Below are 20,239 nucleotides of genomic sequence, written 5' to 3' on the forward strand. Positions count from 1 at the left end.
TATTAATTAAATTCTCCACTGATCATGTGACCTTGAAAAGTTTTGTTTATTGAAGCACGTGGCAGATATAGTAAATAAAATTTACAAAGACATTTTTAAACAGTGCCTAAAACAGCCATTTTAGAACAATTTTTTAAAATTAATTAGGTTTTAAGGTCAGAAATGTTGAACTGTGCAAAAAAGCTAAAAAACGCATTACTAGTGTCTGAGTGTTAGAATGAAAAAAAGATCTAGTTAAGTTTTTCTTTTAGCCCCTTAAATATATTATTTAGGATCTCTATTACTTTCGCACGCCTGAATTTAACAAGGCGTTATAACCTAAGTATGGCAATTGTTCAACCAGACATTAAAAATTAGTTAAAATATGTTTTAATGAGTATAACTTAGTCCACTTTATGAGTCAGATGTTGTAATGGGTAAACTGAATAGGTGAGGGTTAGGGTAAGGGTTTAATTTATGCAACCTCTTTGTTTAATTACATGTGCCGCATTTTGGTTACACACCCTGTTTATGTAGGGCGTGCGAAACTAATAGAGATCCATTATTTATATGTATAAAAGGGTCTTTAAAGATTTAATTTTACATTATGTGCATCATATTTTTGTATTCAAATCCTGACTGCCAAGAAAGGGAATACAAATTAATCATCGCTGCAAATCGGGACGAATACTACGAACGACCTTCATTACCGGCTAACTTTTTACCCTCAGAACCCAATGTTCTATGTGGGCAAGATGCTAAAGAAGGGGTAGAGGGGGGTACTTGGTTGGGGGTGACAAGGAATGGCCGATTTGGTTTCTTAACCAATTATTTGTTGCCAGAAGTCGAAACAAAGAACAAATCAAGGGGATTTATAGTTCGAGATTTTCTGTCCTCAAACACAACCCCTGCAGAATATACAAGCAAACTGAGAGAGGAAAAATACAGATTGTTTAACTTTGTTGGTGGCATTGTAAACAAAGATAGCATTGAGATGTCTTATTATGGAGTTAATGATAAATCTTCACCATTTCCTTTGAAAAATGGATATCACACTGTCATATGCACTAATTTAGATGTCAAATGGAACAAATCGAAGCATGGATCTTCAATTTTTAATCAAGTTGTTTCAGAAAATACTAAATCTCAACCCGAAGAATTAGCTCCAATCCTCTTTGAAAAAGTCCTATCTGATACAACATGTCTTTATCCAGATGAGTTAGTCACCAACCAAAGCAAGGATAGATTAAATGAAGAATATCTAAAGTCTTACTGCTCAGTTATGATAACTGGGTTAAAGAATTATGGAACAAGAACACAGACAGTGATATTGGTCGATAAAAACAACAAGTTATTCTTTACCGAAAGGAATATTAGTTTTAAAGATGGAGAAGCTTCTTGGAAATCAAATTCTTTTGAGTTTGAAATTACAGACACAGTTTAATATTTTCTTTAGAAATGCTTTCTAATTAACAGTGATTTTGTATAACCTAATGTATATACTTAAAACCTCTTTATATTAATTACTATGCAGTACCGTTACTATCTTATATATCAAAACATTTAAATATGAATAAATTGTTGTGAGAAATATAGATTTAATATCGTACCTTTTTAATTCAATACACATGTTTTTCTGTGCAATATTATAAAATAAATAAAATTTTTGTTATGTGATTTTTGTTTTTAAATCAGGTTTTAAATTAATAAATTTTTTATCATGTTAATTGTGTTTAATGCTATGTTCTAAAGGTTGTAAAATCCGACCAAGAAGATTTGGATGTACTGATGGTATGTTATCCTAAATATTTTTGGTGCAAAATTATTTTCTTAATTTATTGAATATTCTAGTGTTACCAACTAAAAAGTAGAAATATATAAAGCCATTTATTATTTTTTTTTAATTTTGTAGGTTTCATAAAAATAATTCATTCTAAAAAGAGACAAAGATCACAGCTAAACAATAGAAAAAGCAGTCAGATAAATCTTCAATCAACATGCAAGAAATAAAAAAAAGGTAACAGTTCATGTTATTCAAAATTAAAAAATATTTAATTTTTGTAATAAAGTTTTTAACACAATAAAAAAACAGTGCATTTGTGAACTTTTACAAACTGGTAGTAAAGCTTCCAACATTTGTGTCGTAAAATTTTGTCTTTTTCAAGTTGTGTTGCTATTTATTGATGTTGTTCTAGTTCTAGATTTTGCCTTAACAACAAATCATTTTTAGGTCATAAAATAAAAATAAATTTATTTTGTCTATGAAACTGTGCTGTTTAACATTTTACCTTTTATGATATATTTACTGTCTTACAAGATATATAAAAATTTACTTTGCTGTAATGTAATCTTCCTACAGATTGCCCCATCTCTGCTTGTAAACGTTTCAAGTCTTCAGCGTTTAAAAAAGTCATGTCTGGCAATATTTCACGTGTCCACTTACCCAGTTCCTTTCTTCCGGTTAAAGTCACTTTAAACATGAAGAAATGTATATCAAGGTATATATAACAGTAAACAATTGTGGTAATTAATGTTTATACAACTAGCTTAACATATTAAAAGAAATAAATTATACGACCCCATTAAAAAATATTTAAATAACTAAAAAAAAACATATTTTAATTTTTTTTTAAAGCAAAAAATAAACTAAATTTAATTACTTTCATCCAAGTTCTCAGTGCCTTGATCTTCTTCCACAATACAAGGTAGATGTGTACTTCTTTCTAGCAGGACTGGAGGATCTGTCAAACAACATTAAAGTTTAAACTTAAACCAAATGCCATTGTCCAAGTTATATTTATTTTACAGAACAAAAGTTATCATAACCTGTTGAAATAGAAACTCGTTTGCCGGTAAAAACATTGTCATTTTCATTACTCTTGGAGGGAAAAAGATTCGGATATAGATCAGGTACTTGCAGCGAACTACTTGGTTCTGTATCTGGACTCACGTCATTTTCAGGTGACAACCAGTCCGTTGTTGCTATAGTAACAGCTAAAGACAAAAGTTTAAATAGGAAAATTTTAAAAAAAGTTACCATATATTGTCATTTCAATCTTGTAAACTGTTTTACTTAACCAGTAATCGCTGAAGACATGCTGGTTGACGAGATCTTCTTCCTAGTGAAAGTTGTAGTAGTTTCGGTATTTCGACTCATCAAATCTTCACGGGTTTCAAACTTTACAAACAACATTTAAGGTAAAACTTTTTATTTAACTTTAAACTATATTTATCTTTTTACACCTACCTCTTTGTCCCGTCGTTTGGCTTGATTCTCATCATTATATATCGCGTTAGATAGTTCCACCATCACAGCAGATATTATGTTTAATACCAGCATTTGCATTAAAGCGTAGAAGAAAACAAAATATACGCAGCACCAAGAGTTGACTACGTCCATTATAAAGTGCATCACCTAAAAAAAAATAAGGCAATAGATTTACACTGTATTGGGTTATAATAGGAGAGTAAGGCAAATAAAGTGTAAGGATCCAAGCTTTAATACCTTATGCCAGCTTGATCCAAGGCTGATTTGAAACAAGGTTAACAGAGAACAACCAAGACTCTCGAATCCGTATCTGCACAGTGATATACCATTTGGTAGATGTTTAACAGTTCTTATAGCTAAGGTATAAAGAAAGGTTTCTGTCGTTAACTTTGTTTGTGTACGAGTATGCTAGAGGGTATTAATTAAGTATATTAAATAGAGTGGCAGCTTTGAGTATAAGTTTTTAGACTTACAACCAAATGATTCCATTCCAATTATAGCAAAGGTGTAGAAAGAGATTTCAGTAACGCACAATAAAGTTAACAATGGAGGAGCTATACGACGTAGATAGTGCATCATAGACGAAGATTTCCTAGATTAACATTGCAAATTATTAAATTCTTGTTAGTAATAGTAACTGTGGCAAAGCTAAAAAGTCTAAGTATAAAAAACAGTTACTAATATGCCAAGAACATAAAATATAAAAGGTCTTTGCAGTAACTTAGGTTCAATACACTTACCGTTTAAAGCCAGATAACCTTACTAACATTGCCAGGTTAGCAAGTACGGGCACCCAACCTTCGTTCCAACTCTCCGAATCACTACTCCAAATATAAATCATGCAACAGATTGCAACAACTACCATAACAACGTGTAATGACATCTCTTCCAACATATATGATGGTCCAAGCGCTATAAACTAAGTAAAGAAGAAATTAAAAAAGCAGTAAAATATGTAGTTTAAGATACGACAGTGCTGTTTTTACCTGTATAATAATTTCAGCCGTTATTATGAATATTAACAGAAATTCAATCTTGTAAATTATCACCAAAATCTGGGGCGACATGTTGTACCATAGTAGACCAAAAGGTGCGATATACAGAACATTTATAAGCAGGGAAATGTAGTAGGAAGCTTTATGGTGGTAAAGAGTTCGACAAAACAAAGTAATTTTCTATAAAAAAGCAAAGTTTTAAGTTAAACAAAAAGTGTATGTTTCAAAACAATTGTTTTGAAAAATTTTTTTAACACTTTTTTACCTGTCCAATATAACGTAAATAAATTAATATTTTATATTGCTGAGATGGTATTGTAGGTATGCTTCGTCTTGTCTTGGATTTTTCAACAGTAAACTAAAACATACAAGTAATGCTTATCATTAGCAATACGTACCAAAACATTATCACAAACCTTTATTCATAGATGTACCTGTAAGACGTCGGGCAAATAGAAGAATTCGTACATATTAATTCTCCAGTAATCATCATTGGTGTTTTCGTCGACATATTTCTCTACATTAAGTTTGGACAACTCTTTCAGTTTACGAAATCTTTTGTTGACTTCAGATGATGTGATACCAGAACGAAGTGCTTTCAATAAACTGGAAAGATGTCGGTAAGTTATAATAACAACTTAATAATTAATTATGCGTATAATAGTTGGGCCTTTTCCTTTAAAATTTACTGAGTATGTTTAGTTTATTATTTAAAATATTATACTTACCCTTTCCACTGCGCATAGGCAAGATATCCAACATTTTTAATATCAATAATTTCAAAGGCTCGAATTAGACATTGTCGTTCATGATGTCGTTCCTCCTTAACATGGGATTTATTTGCTTCCATATAAAAATCATATATCCTTGCAACCAATATTGCGTATAAAATAATCTAAAAGGTTTTGGGCCAAAGTGTTAAATGTAAAAGTATTTAAATTCAAGTATACATATAGTTGTTAGCGTATACCTCGCCTGTCATGATTATAGTGATAAAATAGAATAGAGAAACTGTTCTGTGTTGAACATAAGCGGGAATCATAAATCGGGGATAACTTCCACCTGAAATATAAAGTTCCATGTTTATTTAACCCAATTTAATTTAACCTTAAGGCAACGTGATCCAATTGCAACTTAGCCCTAGACAAACCAACCCAAATACTCCTATTTTTTGTTTACTCATTTTAAGTACACTAAACCCTCAAAGTTTAATTTGTCATTGAGATAAGTTGTCTTTGAATTAGATCAACCAGTCATTACAATATTAACATATTGTATATATTGGTTTTAAAAGAATAGGTTTTGTCCCAAGTTTTTTTGTTAGTTATTTTATGTATACCCTAATAATAATTGCACCTGTCATTAGTACAAAAACTTCCAATAGAGCGATCCCGGTATGGTTAAAAGCACCTTCGTATATTCCTTCATGTTGTACTCTCACCACTTCTACGTCATATTATTTATGGGTAATCAATAATTTAATACAAGGGTAATCGATAAGGTAATATTAATTATGTTTGTTCTGGGGCTATTAAAGAGTGGTAGCCTGGCAAATATTTAATTTCCTATTCAAATACTCGACAATTAAAATTTATTTTATTTTTTCTTCGAAAATTATTGGATTTTATTTTTTAAGATATTATTTTAAATAGATATTTGCATCACCAACAAGGTTACTTGATAAAATAAAAAAAGTTGCGTTTCTGTTATCTACCATTTTCAATGTAGGTATACATAAACAAATGAACTCCAATAACCGCAAAAACTGTAACATAAGCTCCCATGATAAGTAGAAACTGTAAAAACTTTGGCGTGACACCCAGCATCACTAAGCCAGTACTGAAATTATAAAAAAAAATTAATTAAAAATCATTATATAATAAATACATTTAGGCCTATATCAAACTTCTTCGATAAATATAATTACATTAACTTTATAGCATCTTAATTAATTACTTTTGAGTTACCTTCTTAAAGAATGAATTCGAAACATTAACAAAACCGGTCGAAGTCCACGAAATATCATTCTACCGCATGATACATACAATATATAATCCAGCGTGATTAGGAAAGACAACCAAACGAATCTTAACAAAAATAACCAATCAAAAATATAACAGATCAATATAAAAATAGAGTTGTTTAATATTAACAAGACATTGATTCAACCAAGTAAACTTTGAACCGATTCAACTAAAATAACTTGATCCTGGACAACTCAACCCGATGGAATTTTACTCTAAGGTTCAGATTACAAATAAACCGACAAGAAGAATTTGCTATTAGGTTAGTTTGTCTAATATTAAGTTGTTGTCAGGTTGAGTTGGCAAGGACCCATTTCATACTTACAATCTGCAATGATAAAAAGAAAAGAACTGTCTAGGTCGACAATACGATAAGTTTAATCCAATATCAATAATATAAACCAAACAACAACTGACTCCACCCCATAATGCGATCGGGTTTAAATTAGTCGAGGGTTTTGAAATCATCTAAAAATACATATTATAAAAACAGATTTTTTTATTTATAGAAGTTAACACGATTAAAACATTTTCACTTATACTTTTGTACTATGTACGCCAGGACATTCACCAAAACTCAATTTTAGTTAAACTTTTTATAAAGGTTTGCCTTTTACCTGAACTGGTTCATAAGCTGATACAAATGAATGAAATCCTACCACCAGAAATAAGAAAGTTTTGTAAACGAAATGATTGCTCAAATATAAACACCTGACATAAAAAAATAAGGTAACTAACTAACTTATATATTTGGTAAAATATTGTTTGATTCTGTTTTGGTTATTTTATATTTAACGAGCTGTTTAAGTCTGTAAAAGTTAATTAAAACATAGGGTTTTGTAAGACATTTTATGCGAAACATTTACCAAACAGAAAATTGTTGGTTTTCTTGTAAATTTTTTCCAAGTCCTGCTTTATAAAATCGTCCTTCGATCGCGTCTTTTACATAAGCTGCCGCTAGCTTGTAATTTACAAACCTAAATCGTACCAGTTCATTTAATTAATTTATTACGGCATTGGTGAACACAGTTAGATCTTACGTATGTAGGTTAAACTTATACTAAATAAGTGATAAATTTCGTACATGGCTTATCGTTTTATAATAGACATAAAATGCTCTTGAATATTGTGCCCAATTAGAAGTTTAAAAGAATACAGATACAGATTTAGTTTTAAGAAGAAAAACTCACTTAAACTCTTGGTCTATACTTGCTCTTTGATTTTCAGTTGAGTTTGAGTTTTTATTTCGTTTTCTTTGACGCGAAAATTTCATATTTCTGATTAGAAAGAAAATTTTAAAAGGTTTGAGAAAACTATTTTAACGTTACTAACCAACAAACTAAAAGCAAATGTTCTTACTTACACGTTTTATACTGTCATCCAGCTGTGTTGTTTCTTTATAGAAATTGATTTCTATAATTAAATAACCTCTCATTTTACACAAATTTTCATTCCTTTCAGCACCAACTATTGTTCCAAATATTAGCTATCGAGAAATGGTTTAAAAACCACCAGAAATATCTTAATCAAATAAAAAAAATCGATAATTCTTTTAGACATCGGACGTGTATAAAAATGCGTGTTTGTTTGCTAAAATTTGTTAGTCTTTGTAACTTTAGAATTTACACACGCGATAAAACTACTTTTCAAACGTTTTCGTACAATTCTTGTACAAGTTTATGAAACGATATTTCATAGACAACGCAAGAATTATATTTACAAGACACTTGCAACTACCTCAGACAAGTCTTTATCTTGATGATCATATTCGTTCTCCTTTTTCTCCTTTGGACTTAAATCTGAAGGTAAACTTTTGTTATATAGTTGCAACACCTAAAGTTCAATGTTAAAGTCTTCGTCAACTCTTTTTGTCCTTAGAGAAAATGTGGTCAAAACGTTAATTTACGAATCTTAATTCTTGTTATAGAATTACGTATTGGTTGGATAACGCTCTTTACGTTTTTCTGTGCCTTATTAACTTATCGATGTTCTTACTAGTGACAGCGTTAGAAACACTGTGGTGCGTCCATTAACTAAAGTAACTTCCACTGTTTTAGCATTGTAAAGGTCCATTTAAACTTCTTTGGCGATCAGTTAGCGGTTGTCGTTTACGCGAATTTTTGTAATGAAGGGTACCACGTCGTTGTAATGCTTTTTTTAATGCGTTGCCGAAATGTAGAACTGCATGCGTTTTTTTTACTAATTTTAAAATGTAATTGATTATGTTAAATAATTTTTTTTATTGCCACATTAAAATTTTAACAAAAATTTTGAGTTTAAATTAACTTTTGTAAAATGTCAATATTATTACCTGGAATTTCAATTATTTTACCTGCTAACTTCCTAACTAAATACCAAAAATTTTACTACACTTCCTGTGTTGAAACTGCGTCACAATATCCCCTTATTGACTGCATAATGAATTGATTGTTTAGGTATGGTTGAAGGGTTCGAGATTCAATACTCAGGAACTCAAAAAACGTCAAATGTGTCATTGCACGTTTCCTGCCTATTAAATCTCTCCTACACAATCATGTAAACAGCAATTTCTGTGCATTGGCTTATATCTGCCCTCCAATATTTCAGCATTATACAACTTTCGCGGGAGTGTTTTTTAATAGTAAGTGCACAGTTATTGTTCATTATGCTATGCGGGGGTTATTTTTAGAAAGTTTGTAATTATTAATATGCTTGAACACTTGCTCTATTCAAAGTAGTTTTATATTTTAGAATGCAGTTTTTAATTAAATTTGGTTGAATTTAAAAATAGAAAAAAAAGACTTAATATTGAAGCTTATTTTTTTAAATTAAATTTAATATTAAATTTAAAATATTAAGTAGTTAATTATTTAAATTTTAAAATTAAATTCTAATTAATATTTGCTTGTTTATTTTAAGCCTGCAAAAATAGAGTTGTTTATAATTAAGTTTGGTTCATTACCCTAATATCTTTGTCATCGTTTTTTGCAGGAAATTTCATTTAATCGATCAAAACTGCAAACTTTGTTGTTTTTAAGTCATTCAACTTAATAGGATTATTATTTAATTTGTTTAAATAGGAAGGGGGTGTAATTGAATTTGTAATACAACAGAAGTAGATTTGTACTTGGAAATAGAATGGAATATGGCAGGCACAGATAAAAACAACCAAGTTTATTCTTTTGTAAGTATTTTTTGAAATTTTTTGTGTACTATATTTACAGTAAAATAATTTTAGATTAACGATTTAAACTAATAAAGTAATATTTAGTGTTAATAAAGTAATATTGATTGAAAGTTATATTTTAAATATAAATTCATATTGTTCTGTAGTTTTTAGTTTAATGTATGTTACTTGACTTAAATATTAACTGACTAATTGCAGACTGTGGTTGCACAAAATTTATATTGTTTAACAATTTAAAAAAAAAATTGGTTTTGATCTTAAATGGTTTGACTTTAAAGTTGTAATAAAAATATTTTTGACAAAACTTTAAAATTTATTTCAGATGTTTGATGAATTTGCTTCGGAGTTGGGTTCGACACTCGATGACCTCGCCACTAACTGGGAGGACAACACTCAAGATGACAGGTGTATACAAACAATTCTTTTTCTTGAATTTCTGTAATTGTAATGTGTGATGTTATCAAAGCAAATGTTGTATAAAACATTTTTCCACAAATTTACAACATATATTTGCATAAAAGTATATAGAAAACTAAACTATAAACATTTAAATTTGCACTATCGTTATAGTAATTAGCCCCGTTAATTATTATTAGCAGATGACTAATCAACTTATTTACATACTATAAGTTTAAAAAAATAAACGGCGACATAAAAAAAACAAAATGTTTAGATAACCTAGTCGCAATAACAAATGCATTCATAGTTAAATTTAAATTAAGTTAAATTAAGTTTGGTATTTTTTATTTGGTCGAGTGCACTAAGAGAAAGATAGTATAGCTTACGCATATTACCCTTTCCTATTAATCATAAACTTAAGAACGTAGGTGTTTTTAGATCCTTGTTAATATATCGGAAGCTGTGAGATCAAAAAGTGACTCATGTATACCTACTGTTAACTGTATTCACAATATATTTGTTGTTAGTTTATACTGTAAAATGAATCTATTCACAACTGGTATTATTGAAGGTAGTCTGTTTTTTGTATACTATAATACAGTGACATTTGTTAAGTATTGAAGTTAGTTCTGATAAAATGTTTAGCGAAAAGTCGATTTTGTTTTAAATACTTTTGTATTCTCAACTAGTATAATAGTTATTTAATATAATAAAACTATGTAAAAGACATTATAAGTTTCTTATAAAAATATATTTCAAATCTTCTGGTTATTTTTAAACTAGTATGACTTACACGAAACTGGATACATTTTATTATGACTTAACGGTTATGGAATGGTCATAAAATTGTAAATAGTCTTCTGGTGTTAATAAATGTAATGGTCTAGTTTTCACACTTACTTTACACTTAAACCCAAATAAACCTAGTTTGGGTAATAAAATGAACTTTTACTCCAGTTAATAAGCACAGAAAATTAAGAAATACAACAGTAAGCCGTGTTAGATTGGGGTTTTTTAAATAGCTTAAAATCATAGAATGTTTTAGGAAATAGTGCGCTTTAACAAATTTTGTTACCTATTAAAGCTAATTTGTTAGTGAGAAAAATAATGTTCTAATAACTTCCTGTTTTGAATTATTGTTAGTTTAAAGTAATATCAATAATATTTTTGGTAATATAATTTAAATAGCATTTAAATATTGTATTATTTTTTAAACTTATAAATTTACGAAAACACAGGCATTTTTAAAGTTAAAAATCTTAATGTTCTAGTAGTGAATACAGTGACTCTTTGTCTTCTTCATCCCGAAATCCATCTATTGTTTCATCACAGAGTGCTGACAATAACAACATGGACGAATTTTCAAGGAAAGCTGCAAAGCCTTTGCATTTCCACAATCCTGTGTTTCATATGTTTTATAAAGGACCAGCTGCAGCACAGGTAATTATCTCTAATTTTAATAAAATTTTAAATGTATTAGAAGCACTGGGTCAGGGTAACAAATGTTATTCTATGTTAAGGCTGTGAAGTCAACCTTCTTTCATCAAGTCTAAATAAATATAAAAAAATTTAAAATGACATTTAAATTATTTTTTTTTTGTTTATTAACTTTGTTGTTGTAAATTTAACCCACTTTATATTTAGTTTAATAAAGCAATTATATTAGCTGAGTCATAGCATATGATAGTAGGTTACTGCTATCTTTGTTTTGTTTTTTTGGTTAAATTATTTGACTGTGACTAATGTGTTAGTCACAACTTTTTTTAGTTTATTAATTGGGTTAAATTTCAATGCAAAATTTCCAGAATTACAATCTATTTAAGTTTTTGCTATTGTTACATTATTTTGATTTTGTCATTGCTAAATATATCACCCCGACATTTTTTTTGAACTTTGTGATATTATATTTATTAATATTTGCAATCGAGTTGCAATATCTTATTTGAACTGAGGTTTTTCATTTAAAAATAAATACGAAACTTGAATTACTTTTAATCTTTTATTTACTTTATGTTGAAGTGTGTACACTGTTTTATATTGTGGTTTTAAACTACTATAAACCTTGTTATATGTTTGCATAGTGGTGCAAATTGACCATACAAGTAAACAACAGATTTTAATTGTAATCTATATATATAACACTCTAAACTGCTAAAGGCAACTCAAGACTTGGTCGGAGTAACTGATGTAACTCTATGTTAAAGTCACGCATTTGAGCTTTTCACATCTAAGATAAAAAAAAATTTTCTTGTTGGCCCTTTTTCTTTTTTTTTTTTTCTTGTTGGCCCTTTTTTGCTTTTTAAATAATAATAAATGTTGTAAAAAATTGGGTAAAAAATAACTAAACTCCTATTTTTAATAAACTTGAGGCAGATACCAAGGCAAACTCTTATTCCAATAAAACAATCAGACAACGAAAATAAAAACCATGAAACTGGGAAATACATTAAAAAAGAAAAAAAGAAGCACGGGCATCATGGGAAAATTATGTCCAAACTTGCAGGTAAATTTACCATTCTCAAAGTGAAAGTTTTTTTTTTGGATTTTAAAGCCAAATTATAAAACTGAAAGTTAAATAAGTCATTGTAATAAAATTAAATATTTACATAAATGGGAATTCGTTATTGTAATGCAAATAAAAGTTAAGTTAAATAAATCCATATAAATACACAGTGTTGCAAATTAAATAGTGGAATTAGATAGAAAGTGCAAGTGCTATTAGAGTGTTAAAATTTATATAAAACTAAGTGTTTAACATTAAGTTTTTAAATTTAGGTAAACTTACATTTTTTGTGATTAATTTTTTTAAAATGTTAAAATTTTTGTCCTTAGCTGTGGGACGTCGCCAATCCCAACCAAAAATCAGTGTTACCAAAGAATATTACGTCAGTGATCAATCAGTCATAGAAGATGATTATTCTTTTGCATCCGAGACTTCAGAAACAACCTCAGAAAATAAAATTTCAGAGAAAAAAGATGAACCAAAAATTGACGCCCCAGAACTTCTTAAAATTCCTGAAAGTAACCCTATGCCTAAACCCTTACCCAGGAAAAGTCCCCCAACTTCTGAAGAAACTGTTACTTATGCAGCCCCAAAAATATCTAAAACTCCCTCCCCAGAAAAAACTGTACCCCAAAGTGTGTTTTTAAGTCCAGAAAAATCAGCTTTTAGTGCTTCAAAAATCCCAGTTGATCCGCAAGGGTCTCCATCGTCATCCAGCCCTTCTGAAGGGGAGATGTCAGCAGATGGTATGACAATGGCTGATGTAATGGATGAAATTGCGACTGTTCCAATAATCAACAAACAAGGTAAGTAAACCAGTGTTAGCTTATTAGAACAAGATATTAAAACCACTGTTTTATATAAAAAATACGCTAAAATTTTTTTTTTAAATTAATGTTAAAATTAAATGGTAAAGAGTTTAATTTTTAGTATTTACAAGCTATTTAAAAGATCGTTAAAATAAATGTGTATTCATGTTTTAAGAGCCTACTGAGAAACCTGACAAAGGCGCTAACTCAGAGGAAAAGTTTGTTGAGCAAACAGGTCTTCTTCGCCGTGACAAAACTTTAAAGTGGAGCGGAACTAGAAAGGCTCCCGGTTTGATCAGGGAATTCACGAAAAAGCAAAAAAAGAAACAGAAATTGATGGATTCAAGTGGGATGATGGGGAGTCCAAATAAAGAGGTGGAAGCAGTGACAAGACTTAAAACTGATAACTTGGGGGTAAGATTTGTAAATAAAGTTTGGATATCAAAATAAATTAAATAAAAATTATTTTATTTTTAAAGGAAATTGAAAGACCAAGATCTTGTACACCCTCAAGACAGTTTTCGAGTTTTGGAATGAATGAAGATGCTTCTGATACAACAGGTTGTTTAGGTTTTAAATCTTAATAAGAACAAGTGTTGTAACAATTAAAATAAATACCCAAACAAAAAATACGCTTAGTCTATGTTAAATTTTAATAATTTTGTGTCATTTTTAAAAAAATGCGTTATGATTTTGTTTTTACAGTAATGGCAATTAGGTTAAGGTTATAATTATTATTTTTTTAAACTAATGTTTTATGTTTTTTAGAAACAGAGGAAAGTTTAAGTGACGGTTTGTCTTCTCCAATTGACTCCTCAAATGAATCAAAATTCAGCGAACCATATTCACCGTCTAAAGTTAAAAGTAAATATTTCTGTGTTAAAAAGAGGTCATTAAGCTAATAAAGTTTTATGGGCTATTGATAATGATTTGCATATACTTTTTTATAAGTTCTCATTCCTTTATAAATAAATAAAAAAACAATTGATATAAACAAGTCAAAAATTCAGTTATTGTTTTTTTTAGACAAGAGAGAAAGTGCATTTATTGTTTTATCCTCTTTGCTTCCTCCTGCCCCCCGGCTGCGAAGGTCACACAGTTCAAAGGTCAGGGCATTCTTACAAAAAATGGGGACAAATGTTAACAATGCACTTGGATATGCTGTGACACAATTTGTAGAACAAACTCTGTAAGTAAAATATTTTTTGATAAAATTTGACAATATATAAAAGATATTTTCTTTCCCTAATTATTTTTATGTATATTTAGAAAAAACAAAGAGAAGAGACCGTTAGTTTTGCTTCATGACATTAGAAGTTTTCTTACAGACATTAAAAGATATTTAATATCGAATCCTCATCTTGGCTTAAAGAAAAAAATTGAGAAAATTGTTAACTACAATACTTCAGTAGATGTTGGTAAGTCAGGAATAAAAACGTTTCAGGGTACGAATTAACGTTTAAAAAACGATTCGCTAAAAATGAGGTTGAATTTTTAGAGCAATAATTAGGTTCAAGTCATAATCTTCGTTTTTTGATAACACTTGACGGGTTGCGTGGCGTTTTAAAATGTAACGTCTTGTTAAACAATCGTTAATAATTTTTTGCACAAGAACGAGACATTTTTGATTACTTTAAAGCTGTGTTATGTATTTAAAAAATTGCGCAATAACTAAACGAACCCGGAGGTGAAGTTTACGCATTGCCAAACATGGAAAGTTTTTGTTATTAAATGCCCTATAGTACTACATTCATGCAGGATTATATTGGTGTAATTATAAATGTGTTAAACCGGTCAAAAATAGATCGTAACAATACACAAATATACACGAAAGTATTATTATCGCTTGAACTTTTTTGGTTAATTCGCTAATTCTAATATATTTGTAAAAAACGATTCGCTAATTTTAAAAAAACGATTCGCGTTTAGCGAATAGCGACCCGTTATTTTGTAACCTGCGTTTATAACTCAAGAAACTAAAGTGGTGGAATAACATAATGTATGTGTTGTTGTTTATGTAGAGGGAGCAGTTGATGATGCACTGGACAGACTTGTGCTATATCCACTACATAACCACATTTACAGATGCTTGGTGATTGATTATACCAAAAGTGGAAAACTTAAAAACCTAGAAGAAGCAATGGCTGTAAGTTTTTAATCCTAAATTACTTACAGAAACCAATTTGATTTAAGATGTTAGTTATGTTTGATAAAAATAAACATCTTAGGTATTGAAACAGTTGTGATTTATTATTCTGATGTTATAAGTGTATTATAACTAGTTTAATATTTGTAGTGTGCAAAGCTGAAGACCAAAACTGAGTTGGGTATAAGAGAAGATCTAATTCCTCCTGATGCAGAAAGTATTGAAGTAATCAAAGGTCATTTTATTAACCTTCAGAAAACTTATTCTCCCTACTTTAAACTTAAGGAGCTACTAGCTGCTGTTATGAAGATCTATGAAAGCAGTAAGTCAAACTTGAATTGGCAAAATTATTTTGTTAAAAATGTGTAAAATTCAACTACTTGTGTTTTAATTGCAGCTCAGGACTTGTCTGTGAATGATCGAAGTGCGAAAAAGATTGGAGCAGACGATTTCCTGCCCTTGCTTGTTTATTCGATTGTTAAATGTGAATTTGTGGCATCTGATATTGAAGCACAATATATAGATGGTAGGCTATTTTTTGATTTGATTTTTTTGTTAATGTAAAGGAAGTGTCTAGACAGTCTAAAGTAAGATTTGTTTTAGCTAAGCCCAGTTATTGTATATTCTAGTTTATGTTTTTTTTTTTTTTTTTTTTTTTTTTGTATATATCTTTATCCTCGATGTGGGAAAGTCGAATGCGCAACTTAAACATAGAGTAACATCAGTTACTCCGACCCAGTCTCGAGTTGCCTATGGCAGTTTGGGATATTATAGAGATTATAATTGCCCGATAATTATACTGCTGATTAAGTGCTGGCTCAGCAGGAGTTCATACCGTTTATAGCGCCTTACTCAAGGGCGCTACAGCATGAGATCAGTGGGGATTGAACCCACGATGTTATTTGTATTATTATTCACTGAAATAAATGGCAATCAATTTTGGGCCTCATATTTTTTTTTAATTTGTTTTAGGCTTGTTGGACCCAAGTTTATTACTGGGAGAAGGTGGTTATTATTTGACAACTTTGATAAGTGCAATTCAAGTTATATTCAGCATTAAAAGAAGAGAAGTAGCACTGCCTAACATATCAGACCTTCAGGTAACAATAATAATAATATTTTTTAAAACAACTACTACTTAATTAACTATTGGAAGTATTAAATTTATAAAAACATGCACTTTGTGATTACTTTACTATTATGAAATAAATTGTATATGTTTAGGGTTTCTTAAAAGTTGGTATAGCTTCGTTAGGTTCTGACCAAGAGCAAGAAAATGATGATTTAGTTTTGCACAAAACCTTACATGTTCCTCCAGCCATGAATTGTAAAAGTTTGTGTAGTATGATTGCTCGCAAGTTTAACATCGCAACCCCCTCAGTAAGTTTTTTTGTGGCATTAACGTTAAATATATTGTATAATACAATTTTCTTACCTTATGTGTAACTTAGTTTATTTTTTATTCTAGGTAAAAAACTTATCCGTCATTTTTGTTAATAAAATATATAACAAAAATAAATTAATTTGATTGCTTTTTTTAACAGGAGTATTGTCTTCATGTTGTTGTTAATGGAATTGCTCATGCCCTTGAGCCCAGTGAGTGTCCTCAGCTTGTTAAAATGGACCTCCTTACCCAGTTTTCTGCCTCTTCTTTTTACTTCTCTTTTCAGAAGAGACAAGAAGAGAAGACTGAGGAAGATGTGGCTGCCGTAATAATGAGTGAGGAGGACAAGGGGAAGAGCATAGTAGAAAAACCGAAACAGCAAAATGAAAAAGAAGAGGTGAAGTTTGTGGTTGGTGAGATATTGAATGACCCTGTTTCAAATATTCCCCATCAAAATCAAGAAGAGGATGAAGAAAACAAGAAAGATTTAGACAACGGTGAGAATGAAGATCAAGTTAATCAAAAATCAGAATCCTTGGAAGAAATAAATCCTCAGAAAATTGAAGATATTTCGACCAACCTTAGTCAAGGTAGGTCCTCATAGCCTAATAGGTAAAACTGTTTTAACATTTGCTTTATTTGATTTATTATAAATCATATTGGTTTTATTAATTTGTTTTTGTAGAAGTTATGAAATACCCTGAGGACACAGATCATAAAAATCTTATCCCCACTCAACTTGACCAAAATGTTATCACAGAAACTGTTCCTTCCAATCCCCCTGTAGATCATGGGAATTTGCCAGACTTAAATCAACCGAATGTGGATGTTAATTTTAATTTAGTTTCAGATAAGAAAGACGTTAACAAAAATCACGAACTAGAAAATGTGCAAAGTAAAACTGAAGAAAAAAACATTTTAATAGAACAAGAAAATGTAAATGAAATTAGTGATCAAGATTTGAACGGTCCAGTGTCTAATTTTAAACAAACTGATATCCCTTTACTTCCCAAAAGCCAAGATCAGGTTTCAGTAACCCCTTACCCAAAACCAGATAGTGAAAATACCTCTAACAGCCTAGTGGCTGAACTTACTGAGATACCTACAATTGTTGTTGAGCCTGTTGTCAAAAAATCTCCCAAAAGAAGTCCAAAGCATTCTAAACTGCCCTCAATCGATGAAAATCTTTCTTCTGATGACCAGGTTTTTTCTCCGATTAATGAAGTAATTATTCCTGAACCAAAACAACGACCAAAAAGTGAATCCAAAATCGAGATTCCAAAAATATTTATTAAAAAGTCGACGGCCTCTGACCCAGGCATGCCAGAGAAAAATCTCTCTGCACACAGTAGTACAGAAGAGGTTTTTTGTAAAATAAGTCCAAAACGAGTGTCACGGTATGGAAAAGAAAGTGTGGCAAGTCTTACAGAGTATTTCGAATCGCAAACAGAATAAAATCAATTTTTTTTTTCATTTTAAATACCAAATAATTTCTTTTGCCTGATTTGATTACAGGTAAATCAGTGAAATGTAATATTTAAGGAATACAGTTTGTGATTATATTAAATTATAGTAGAACCTAATTAAAAGAAAAAAACTATTTTCTTATTTATGTACACAGGCACCATAAATCTATCACTGTATATTTTGATTGAGCTATGCGTGGTACTCTATTAATGCTTCATAAAATCTGCTGTATAAAGATAGCAATTCTAACATTTTTACTACAAAAATAGAAAAAAGTGATTTGATTTTTGATCGCTTGTGTTATGTTAACTGCCTACTCGTGCTTTAAATAGTTTTAATGGTGGTAAATTTTAAGCATGTTCTATGTACTTTTTTATTATTTCCTAATGCCTTATATTACCCAGAATATGAAAACTCATAAAATAAAATTTTTTGATTTTATATTTAAGCAATACAATAAAAAATTTAAACATTCACTTTTTCAACAATTAAGCTCTCTGGTACAGGTGTAAAAAGATTATTTAAAGTTTTTAATTCCTTCCAAACAAAATGTTCAACAAATTCTCTTGCTGTTTTTCCATTAATCAAAGCATCAGATCCATAATTAAGTAATCCATCTAAGGCTATACTTGATTCTATTTCAAATTTATTATTTTTACTGCAAAAAAAAAACATTAATGATCTACAAGTAACATTTAAGCTTTTGAATATATTTTGTTAAGTAGTAGTCCAGTAAGCAAACCTTTTTGTGTTTAAATCTTTCATTGAGATTCTGAAACAATGACCCTCAAACCTTGAACTAAAGGTAAGTAATTCACAATTATCATTTTGTGAATAATTGATGTCATAGAAAAACCTATTTTCTTTCCATGAAAAACTTGATTCTAAAAATATCAATATTAAATGTTAATATGGGCTATAGTTAACACATTTATTTTTTAATACAAAAATTTAAAATATAATCTGTATACTTTTCAATATCCATTCTTTGTCATATCTTTTGATTTCAATAAACCATTGCTTGATAGGTGAAATATTACAGTTTTCTGTTTGGTCTTTAAAAGTTATTGATGCTAAATTCTAAATAAAATAAGGTGTCAATACAAATTTAGTTGGACAAGTTTAATACAAAAATTACTTTTATCATTTTATTTAATTCATTTTGTTGGCTTTTTTTCTTTAATCGGTCATCAATTTCACTTAAAAAGATATCTCTTTCTTCCAATTTGCGGTATAGTTCAAATGTTGTAGAATAACTAAAAATATGTGAAAATATGGCAGTTTTAAACATTAAAAAGTTGAACATAAACATAAATGAAAACCCCTTTACTTACTGTGGTAAATACGGATTTTTCTTTCGCGATTTTAAGTCAAATTTACTTTCGTCTGTTGCTTGGCTACTCATGTTAATCCAAAAACCAACTAGTTTAATATAAAAACTCAAAAAAAGCTAAGTAAACTTTGCTGTTCAGAAAACTTTTGATAAGCTTAAAAAAGACGAATTGGTTTAGGGAATTCACCTTTGCCAATATAATGACGCTATGACGTCATTTTAATTATCGTTTTAAGGCGGTAAATTATCGAATTTACAGGTTTATATAAACAAAAATTGTAAGGCTAACATACAATTATAACAACATAACTTTGTTTTAAATTATATTAGCAGAATTTAAAGTTTAAGTAAGGGTTTAGAAATGCAAAATACCACCGTAAGGTTGGGCTAGTGTGCTAAAAATAATTTTTTGGTGGGCTACGGAAGTAAAAAGGAAGTAAGAATGCACGTTTTTAAAACAGCGTAAGTCGTTTAGAATATAATAAACAACAGCATAAGGTCCATTATAAAAGAATTAGGCATTATAATTTGTATAAACTATAGAAAGTTATTTTGCAATATTGTTATGATAGAGTGACGTCAGTGATAATGGCGGGTAATCTGCAAATTTTATTTTCTATCTGCAGATCTAGGAATTTGTTAATTAATAACGTCAATATAACTCATACACAGAAACTTCCCACATAGATTATACTGCTTTATATTTAATGAATATATGGTTAAAATTAGTTGACAAAGACTTTTAAACAATAGAATAGTAATAATT

At 29.6% G+C, this 20,239-nt stretch overlaps 4 protein-coding genes across 4 annotated transcripts; 2 read left to right on the forward strand and 2 right to left on the reverse strand.

Annotated features, from left to right (window-relative positions):
- The first annotated feature begins 586 nt into the window (after positions 1 to 586).
- On the forward strand, positions 587 to 1,449 carry LOC145754999 (transport and Golgi organization 2 homolog). Its single transcript, XM_082571187.1, has one exon. It carries the CDS (start codon positions 587 to 589, stop codon positions 1,421 to 1,423), a length of 837 nt encoding a protein of 278 aa, XP_082427313.1. The 3' UTR covers positions 1,424 to 1,449.
- Positions 1,450 to 1,937: 488 nt separating this feature from the next.
- Positions 1,938 to 7,539, reverse strand: LOC145755655 (uncharacterized). The gene is made up of 21 exons (XM_082571907.1): positions 7,457 to 7,539; positions 7,133 to 7,243; positions 6,884 to 6,977; positions 6,592 to 6,734; positions 6,210 to 6,329; positions 5,957 to 6,081; positions 5,599 to 5,688; positions 5,213 to 5,304; positions 4,971 to 5,137; positions 4,677 to 4,848; positions 4,508 to 4,600; positions 4,234 to 4,422; positions 3,988 to 4,166; positions 3,721 to 3,839; positions 3,485 to 3,603; positions 3,227 to 3,394; positions 3,058 to 3,157; positions 2,806 to 2,973; positions 2,640 to 2,720; positions 2,313 to 2,449; positions 1,938 to 2,187 (listed from the first exon to the last, which is right to left on the reverse strand). The coding sequence occupies exons 1-21, from the start codon at positions 7,537 to 7,539 to the stop codon at positions 2,140 to 2,142; spliced, it is 2,598 nt and encodes an 865-aa protein (XP_082428033.1). The 3' UTR covers positions 1,938 to 2,139.
- A 1,748-nt stretch (positions 7,540 to 9,287) lies between these two features.
- On the forward strand, positions 9,288 to 18,610 carry LOC145754810 (uncharacterized). Its single transcript, XM_082570936.1, has 17 exons — positions 9,288 to 9,429; positions 9,755 to 9,837; positions 11,103 to 11,271; positions 12,205 to 12,334; positions 12,664 to 13,140; positions 13,319 to 13,557; positions 13,623 to 13,704; positions 13,912 to 14,007; positions 14,170 to 14,332; positions 14,413 to 14,561; positions 15,165 to 15,289; positions 15,440 to 15,611; positions 15,687 to 15,815; positions 16,262 to 16,389; positions 16,514 to 16,669; positions 16,834 to 17,263; positions 17,359 to 18,610. The coding sequence occupies exons 1-17, from the start codon at positions 9,391 to 9,393 to the stop codon at positions 18,126 to 18,128; spliced, it is 3,537 nt and encodes a 1,178-aa protein (XP_082427062.1). The 5' UTR covers positions 9,288 to 9,390; the 3' UTR covers positions 18,129 to 18,610.
- Positions 18,570 to 19,611, reverse strand: LOC145754811 (uncharacterized). Its single transcript, XM_082570937.1, has 5 exons — positions 19,475 to 19,611; positions 19,279 to 19,396; positions 19,112 to 19,220; positions 18,883 to 19,024; positions 18,570 to 18,798 (listed from the first exon to the last, which is right to left on the reverse strand). The coding sequence occupies exons 1-5, from the start codon at positions 19,543 to 19,545 to the stop codon at positions 18,606 to 18,608; spliced, it is 633 nt and encodes a 210-aa protein (XP_082427063.1). The 5' UTR covers positions 19,546 to 19,611; the 3' UTR covers positions 18,570 to 18,605.
- Between the last annotated feature and the right edge of the window lie 628 nt (positions 19,612 to 20,239).

Source organism: Corella eumyota, chromosome 6 (assembly GCF_963082875.1).
Source record: "Corella eumyota chromosome 6, kaCorEumy4.1, whole genome shotgun sequence".
Lineage (NCBI taxonomy): Eukaryota > Metazoa > Chordata > Ascidiacea > Phlebobranchia > Corellidae > Corella > Corella eumyota.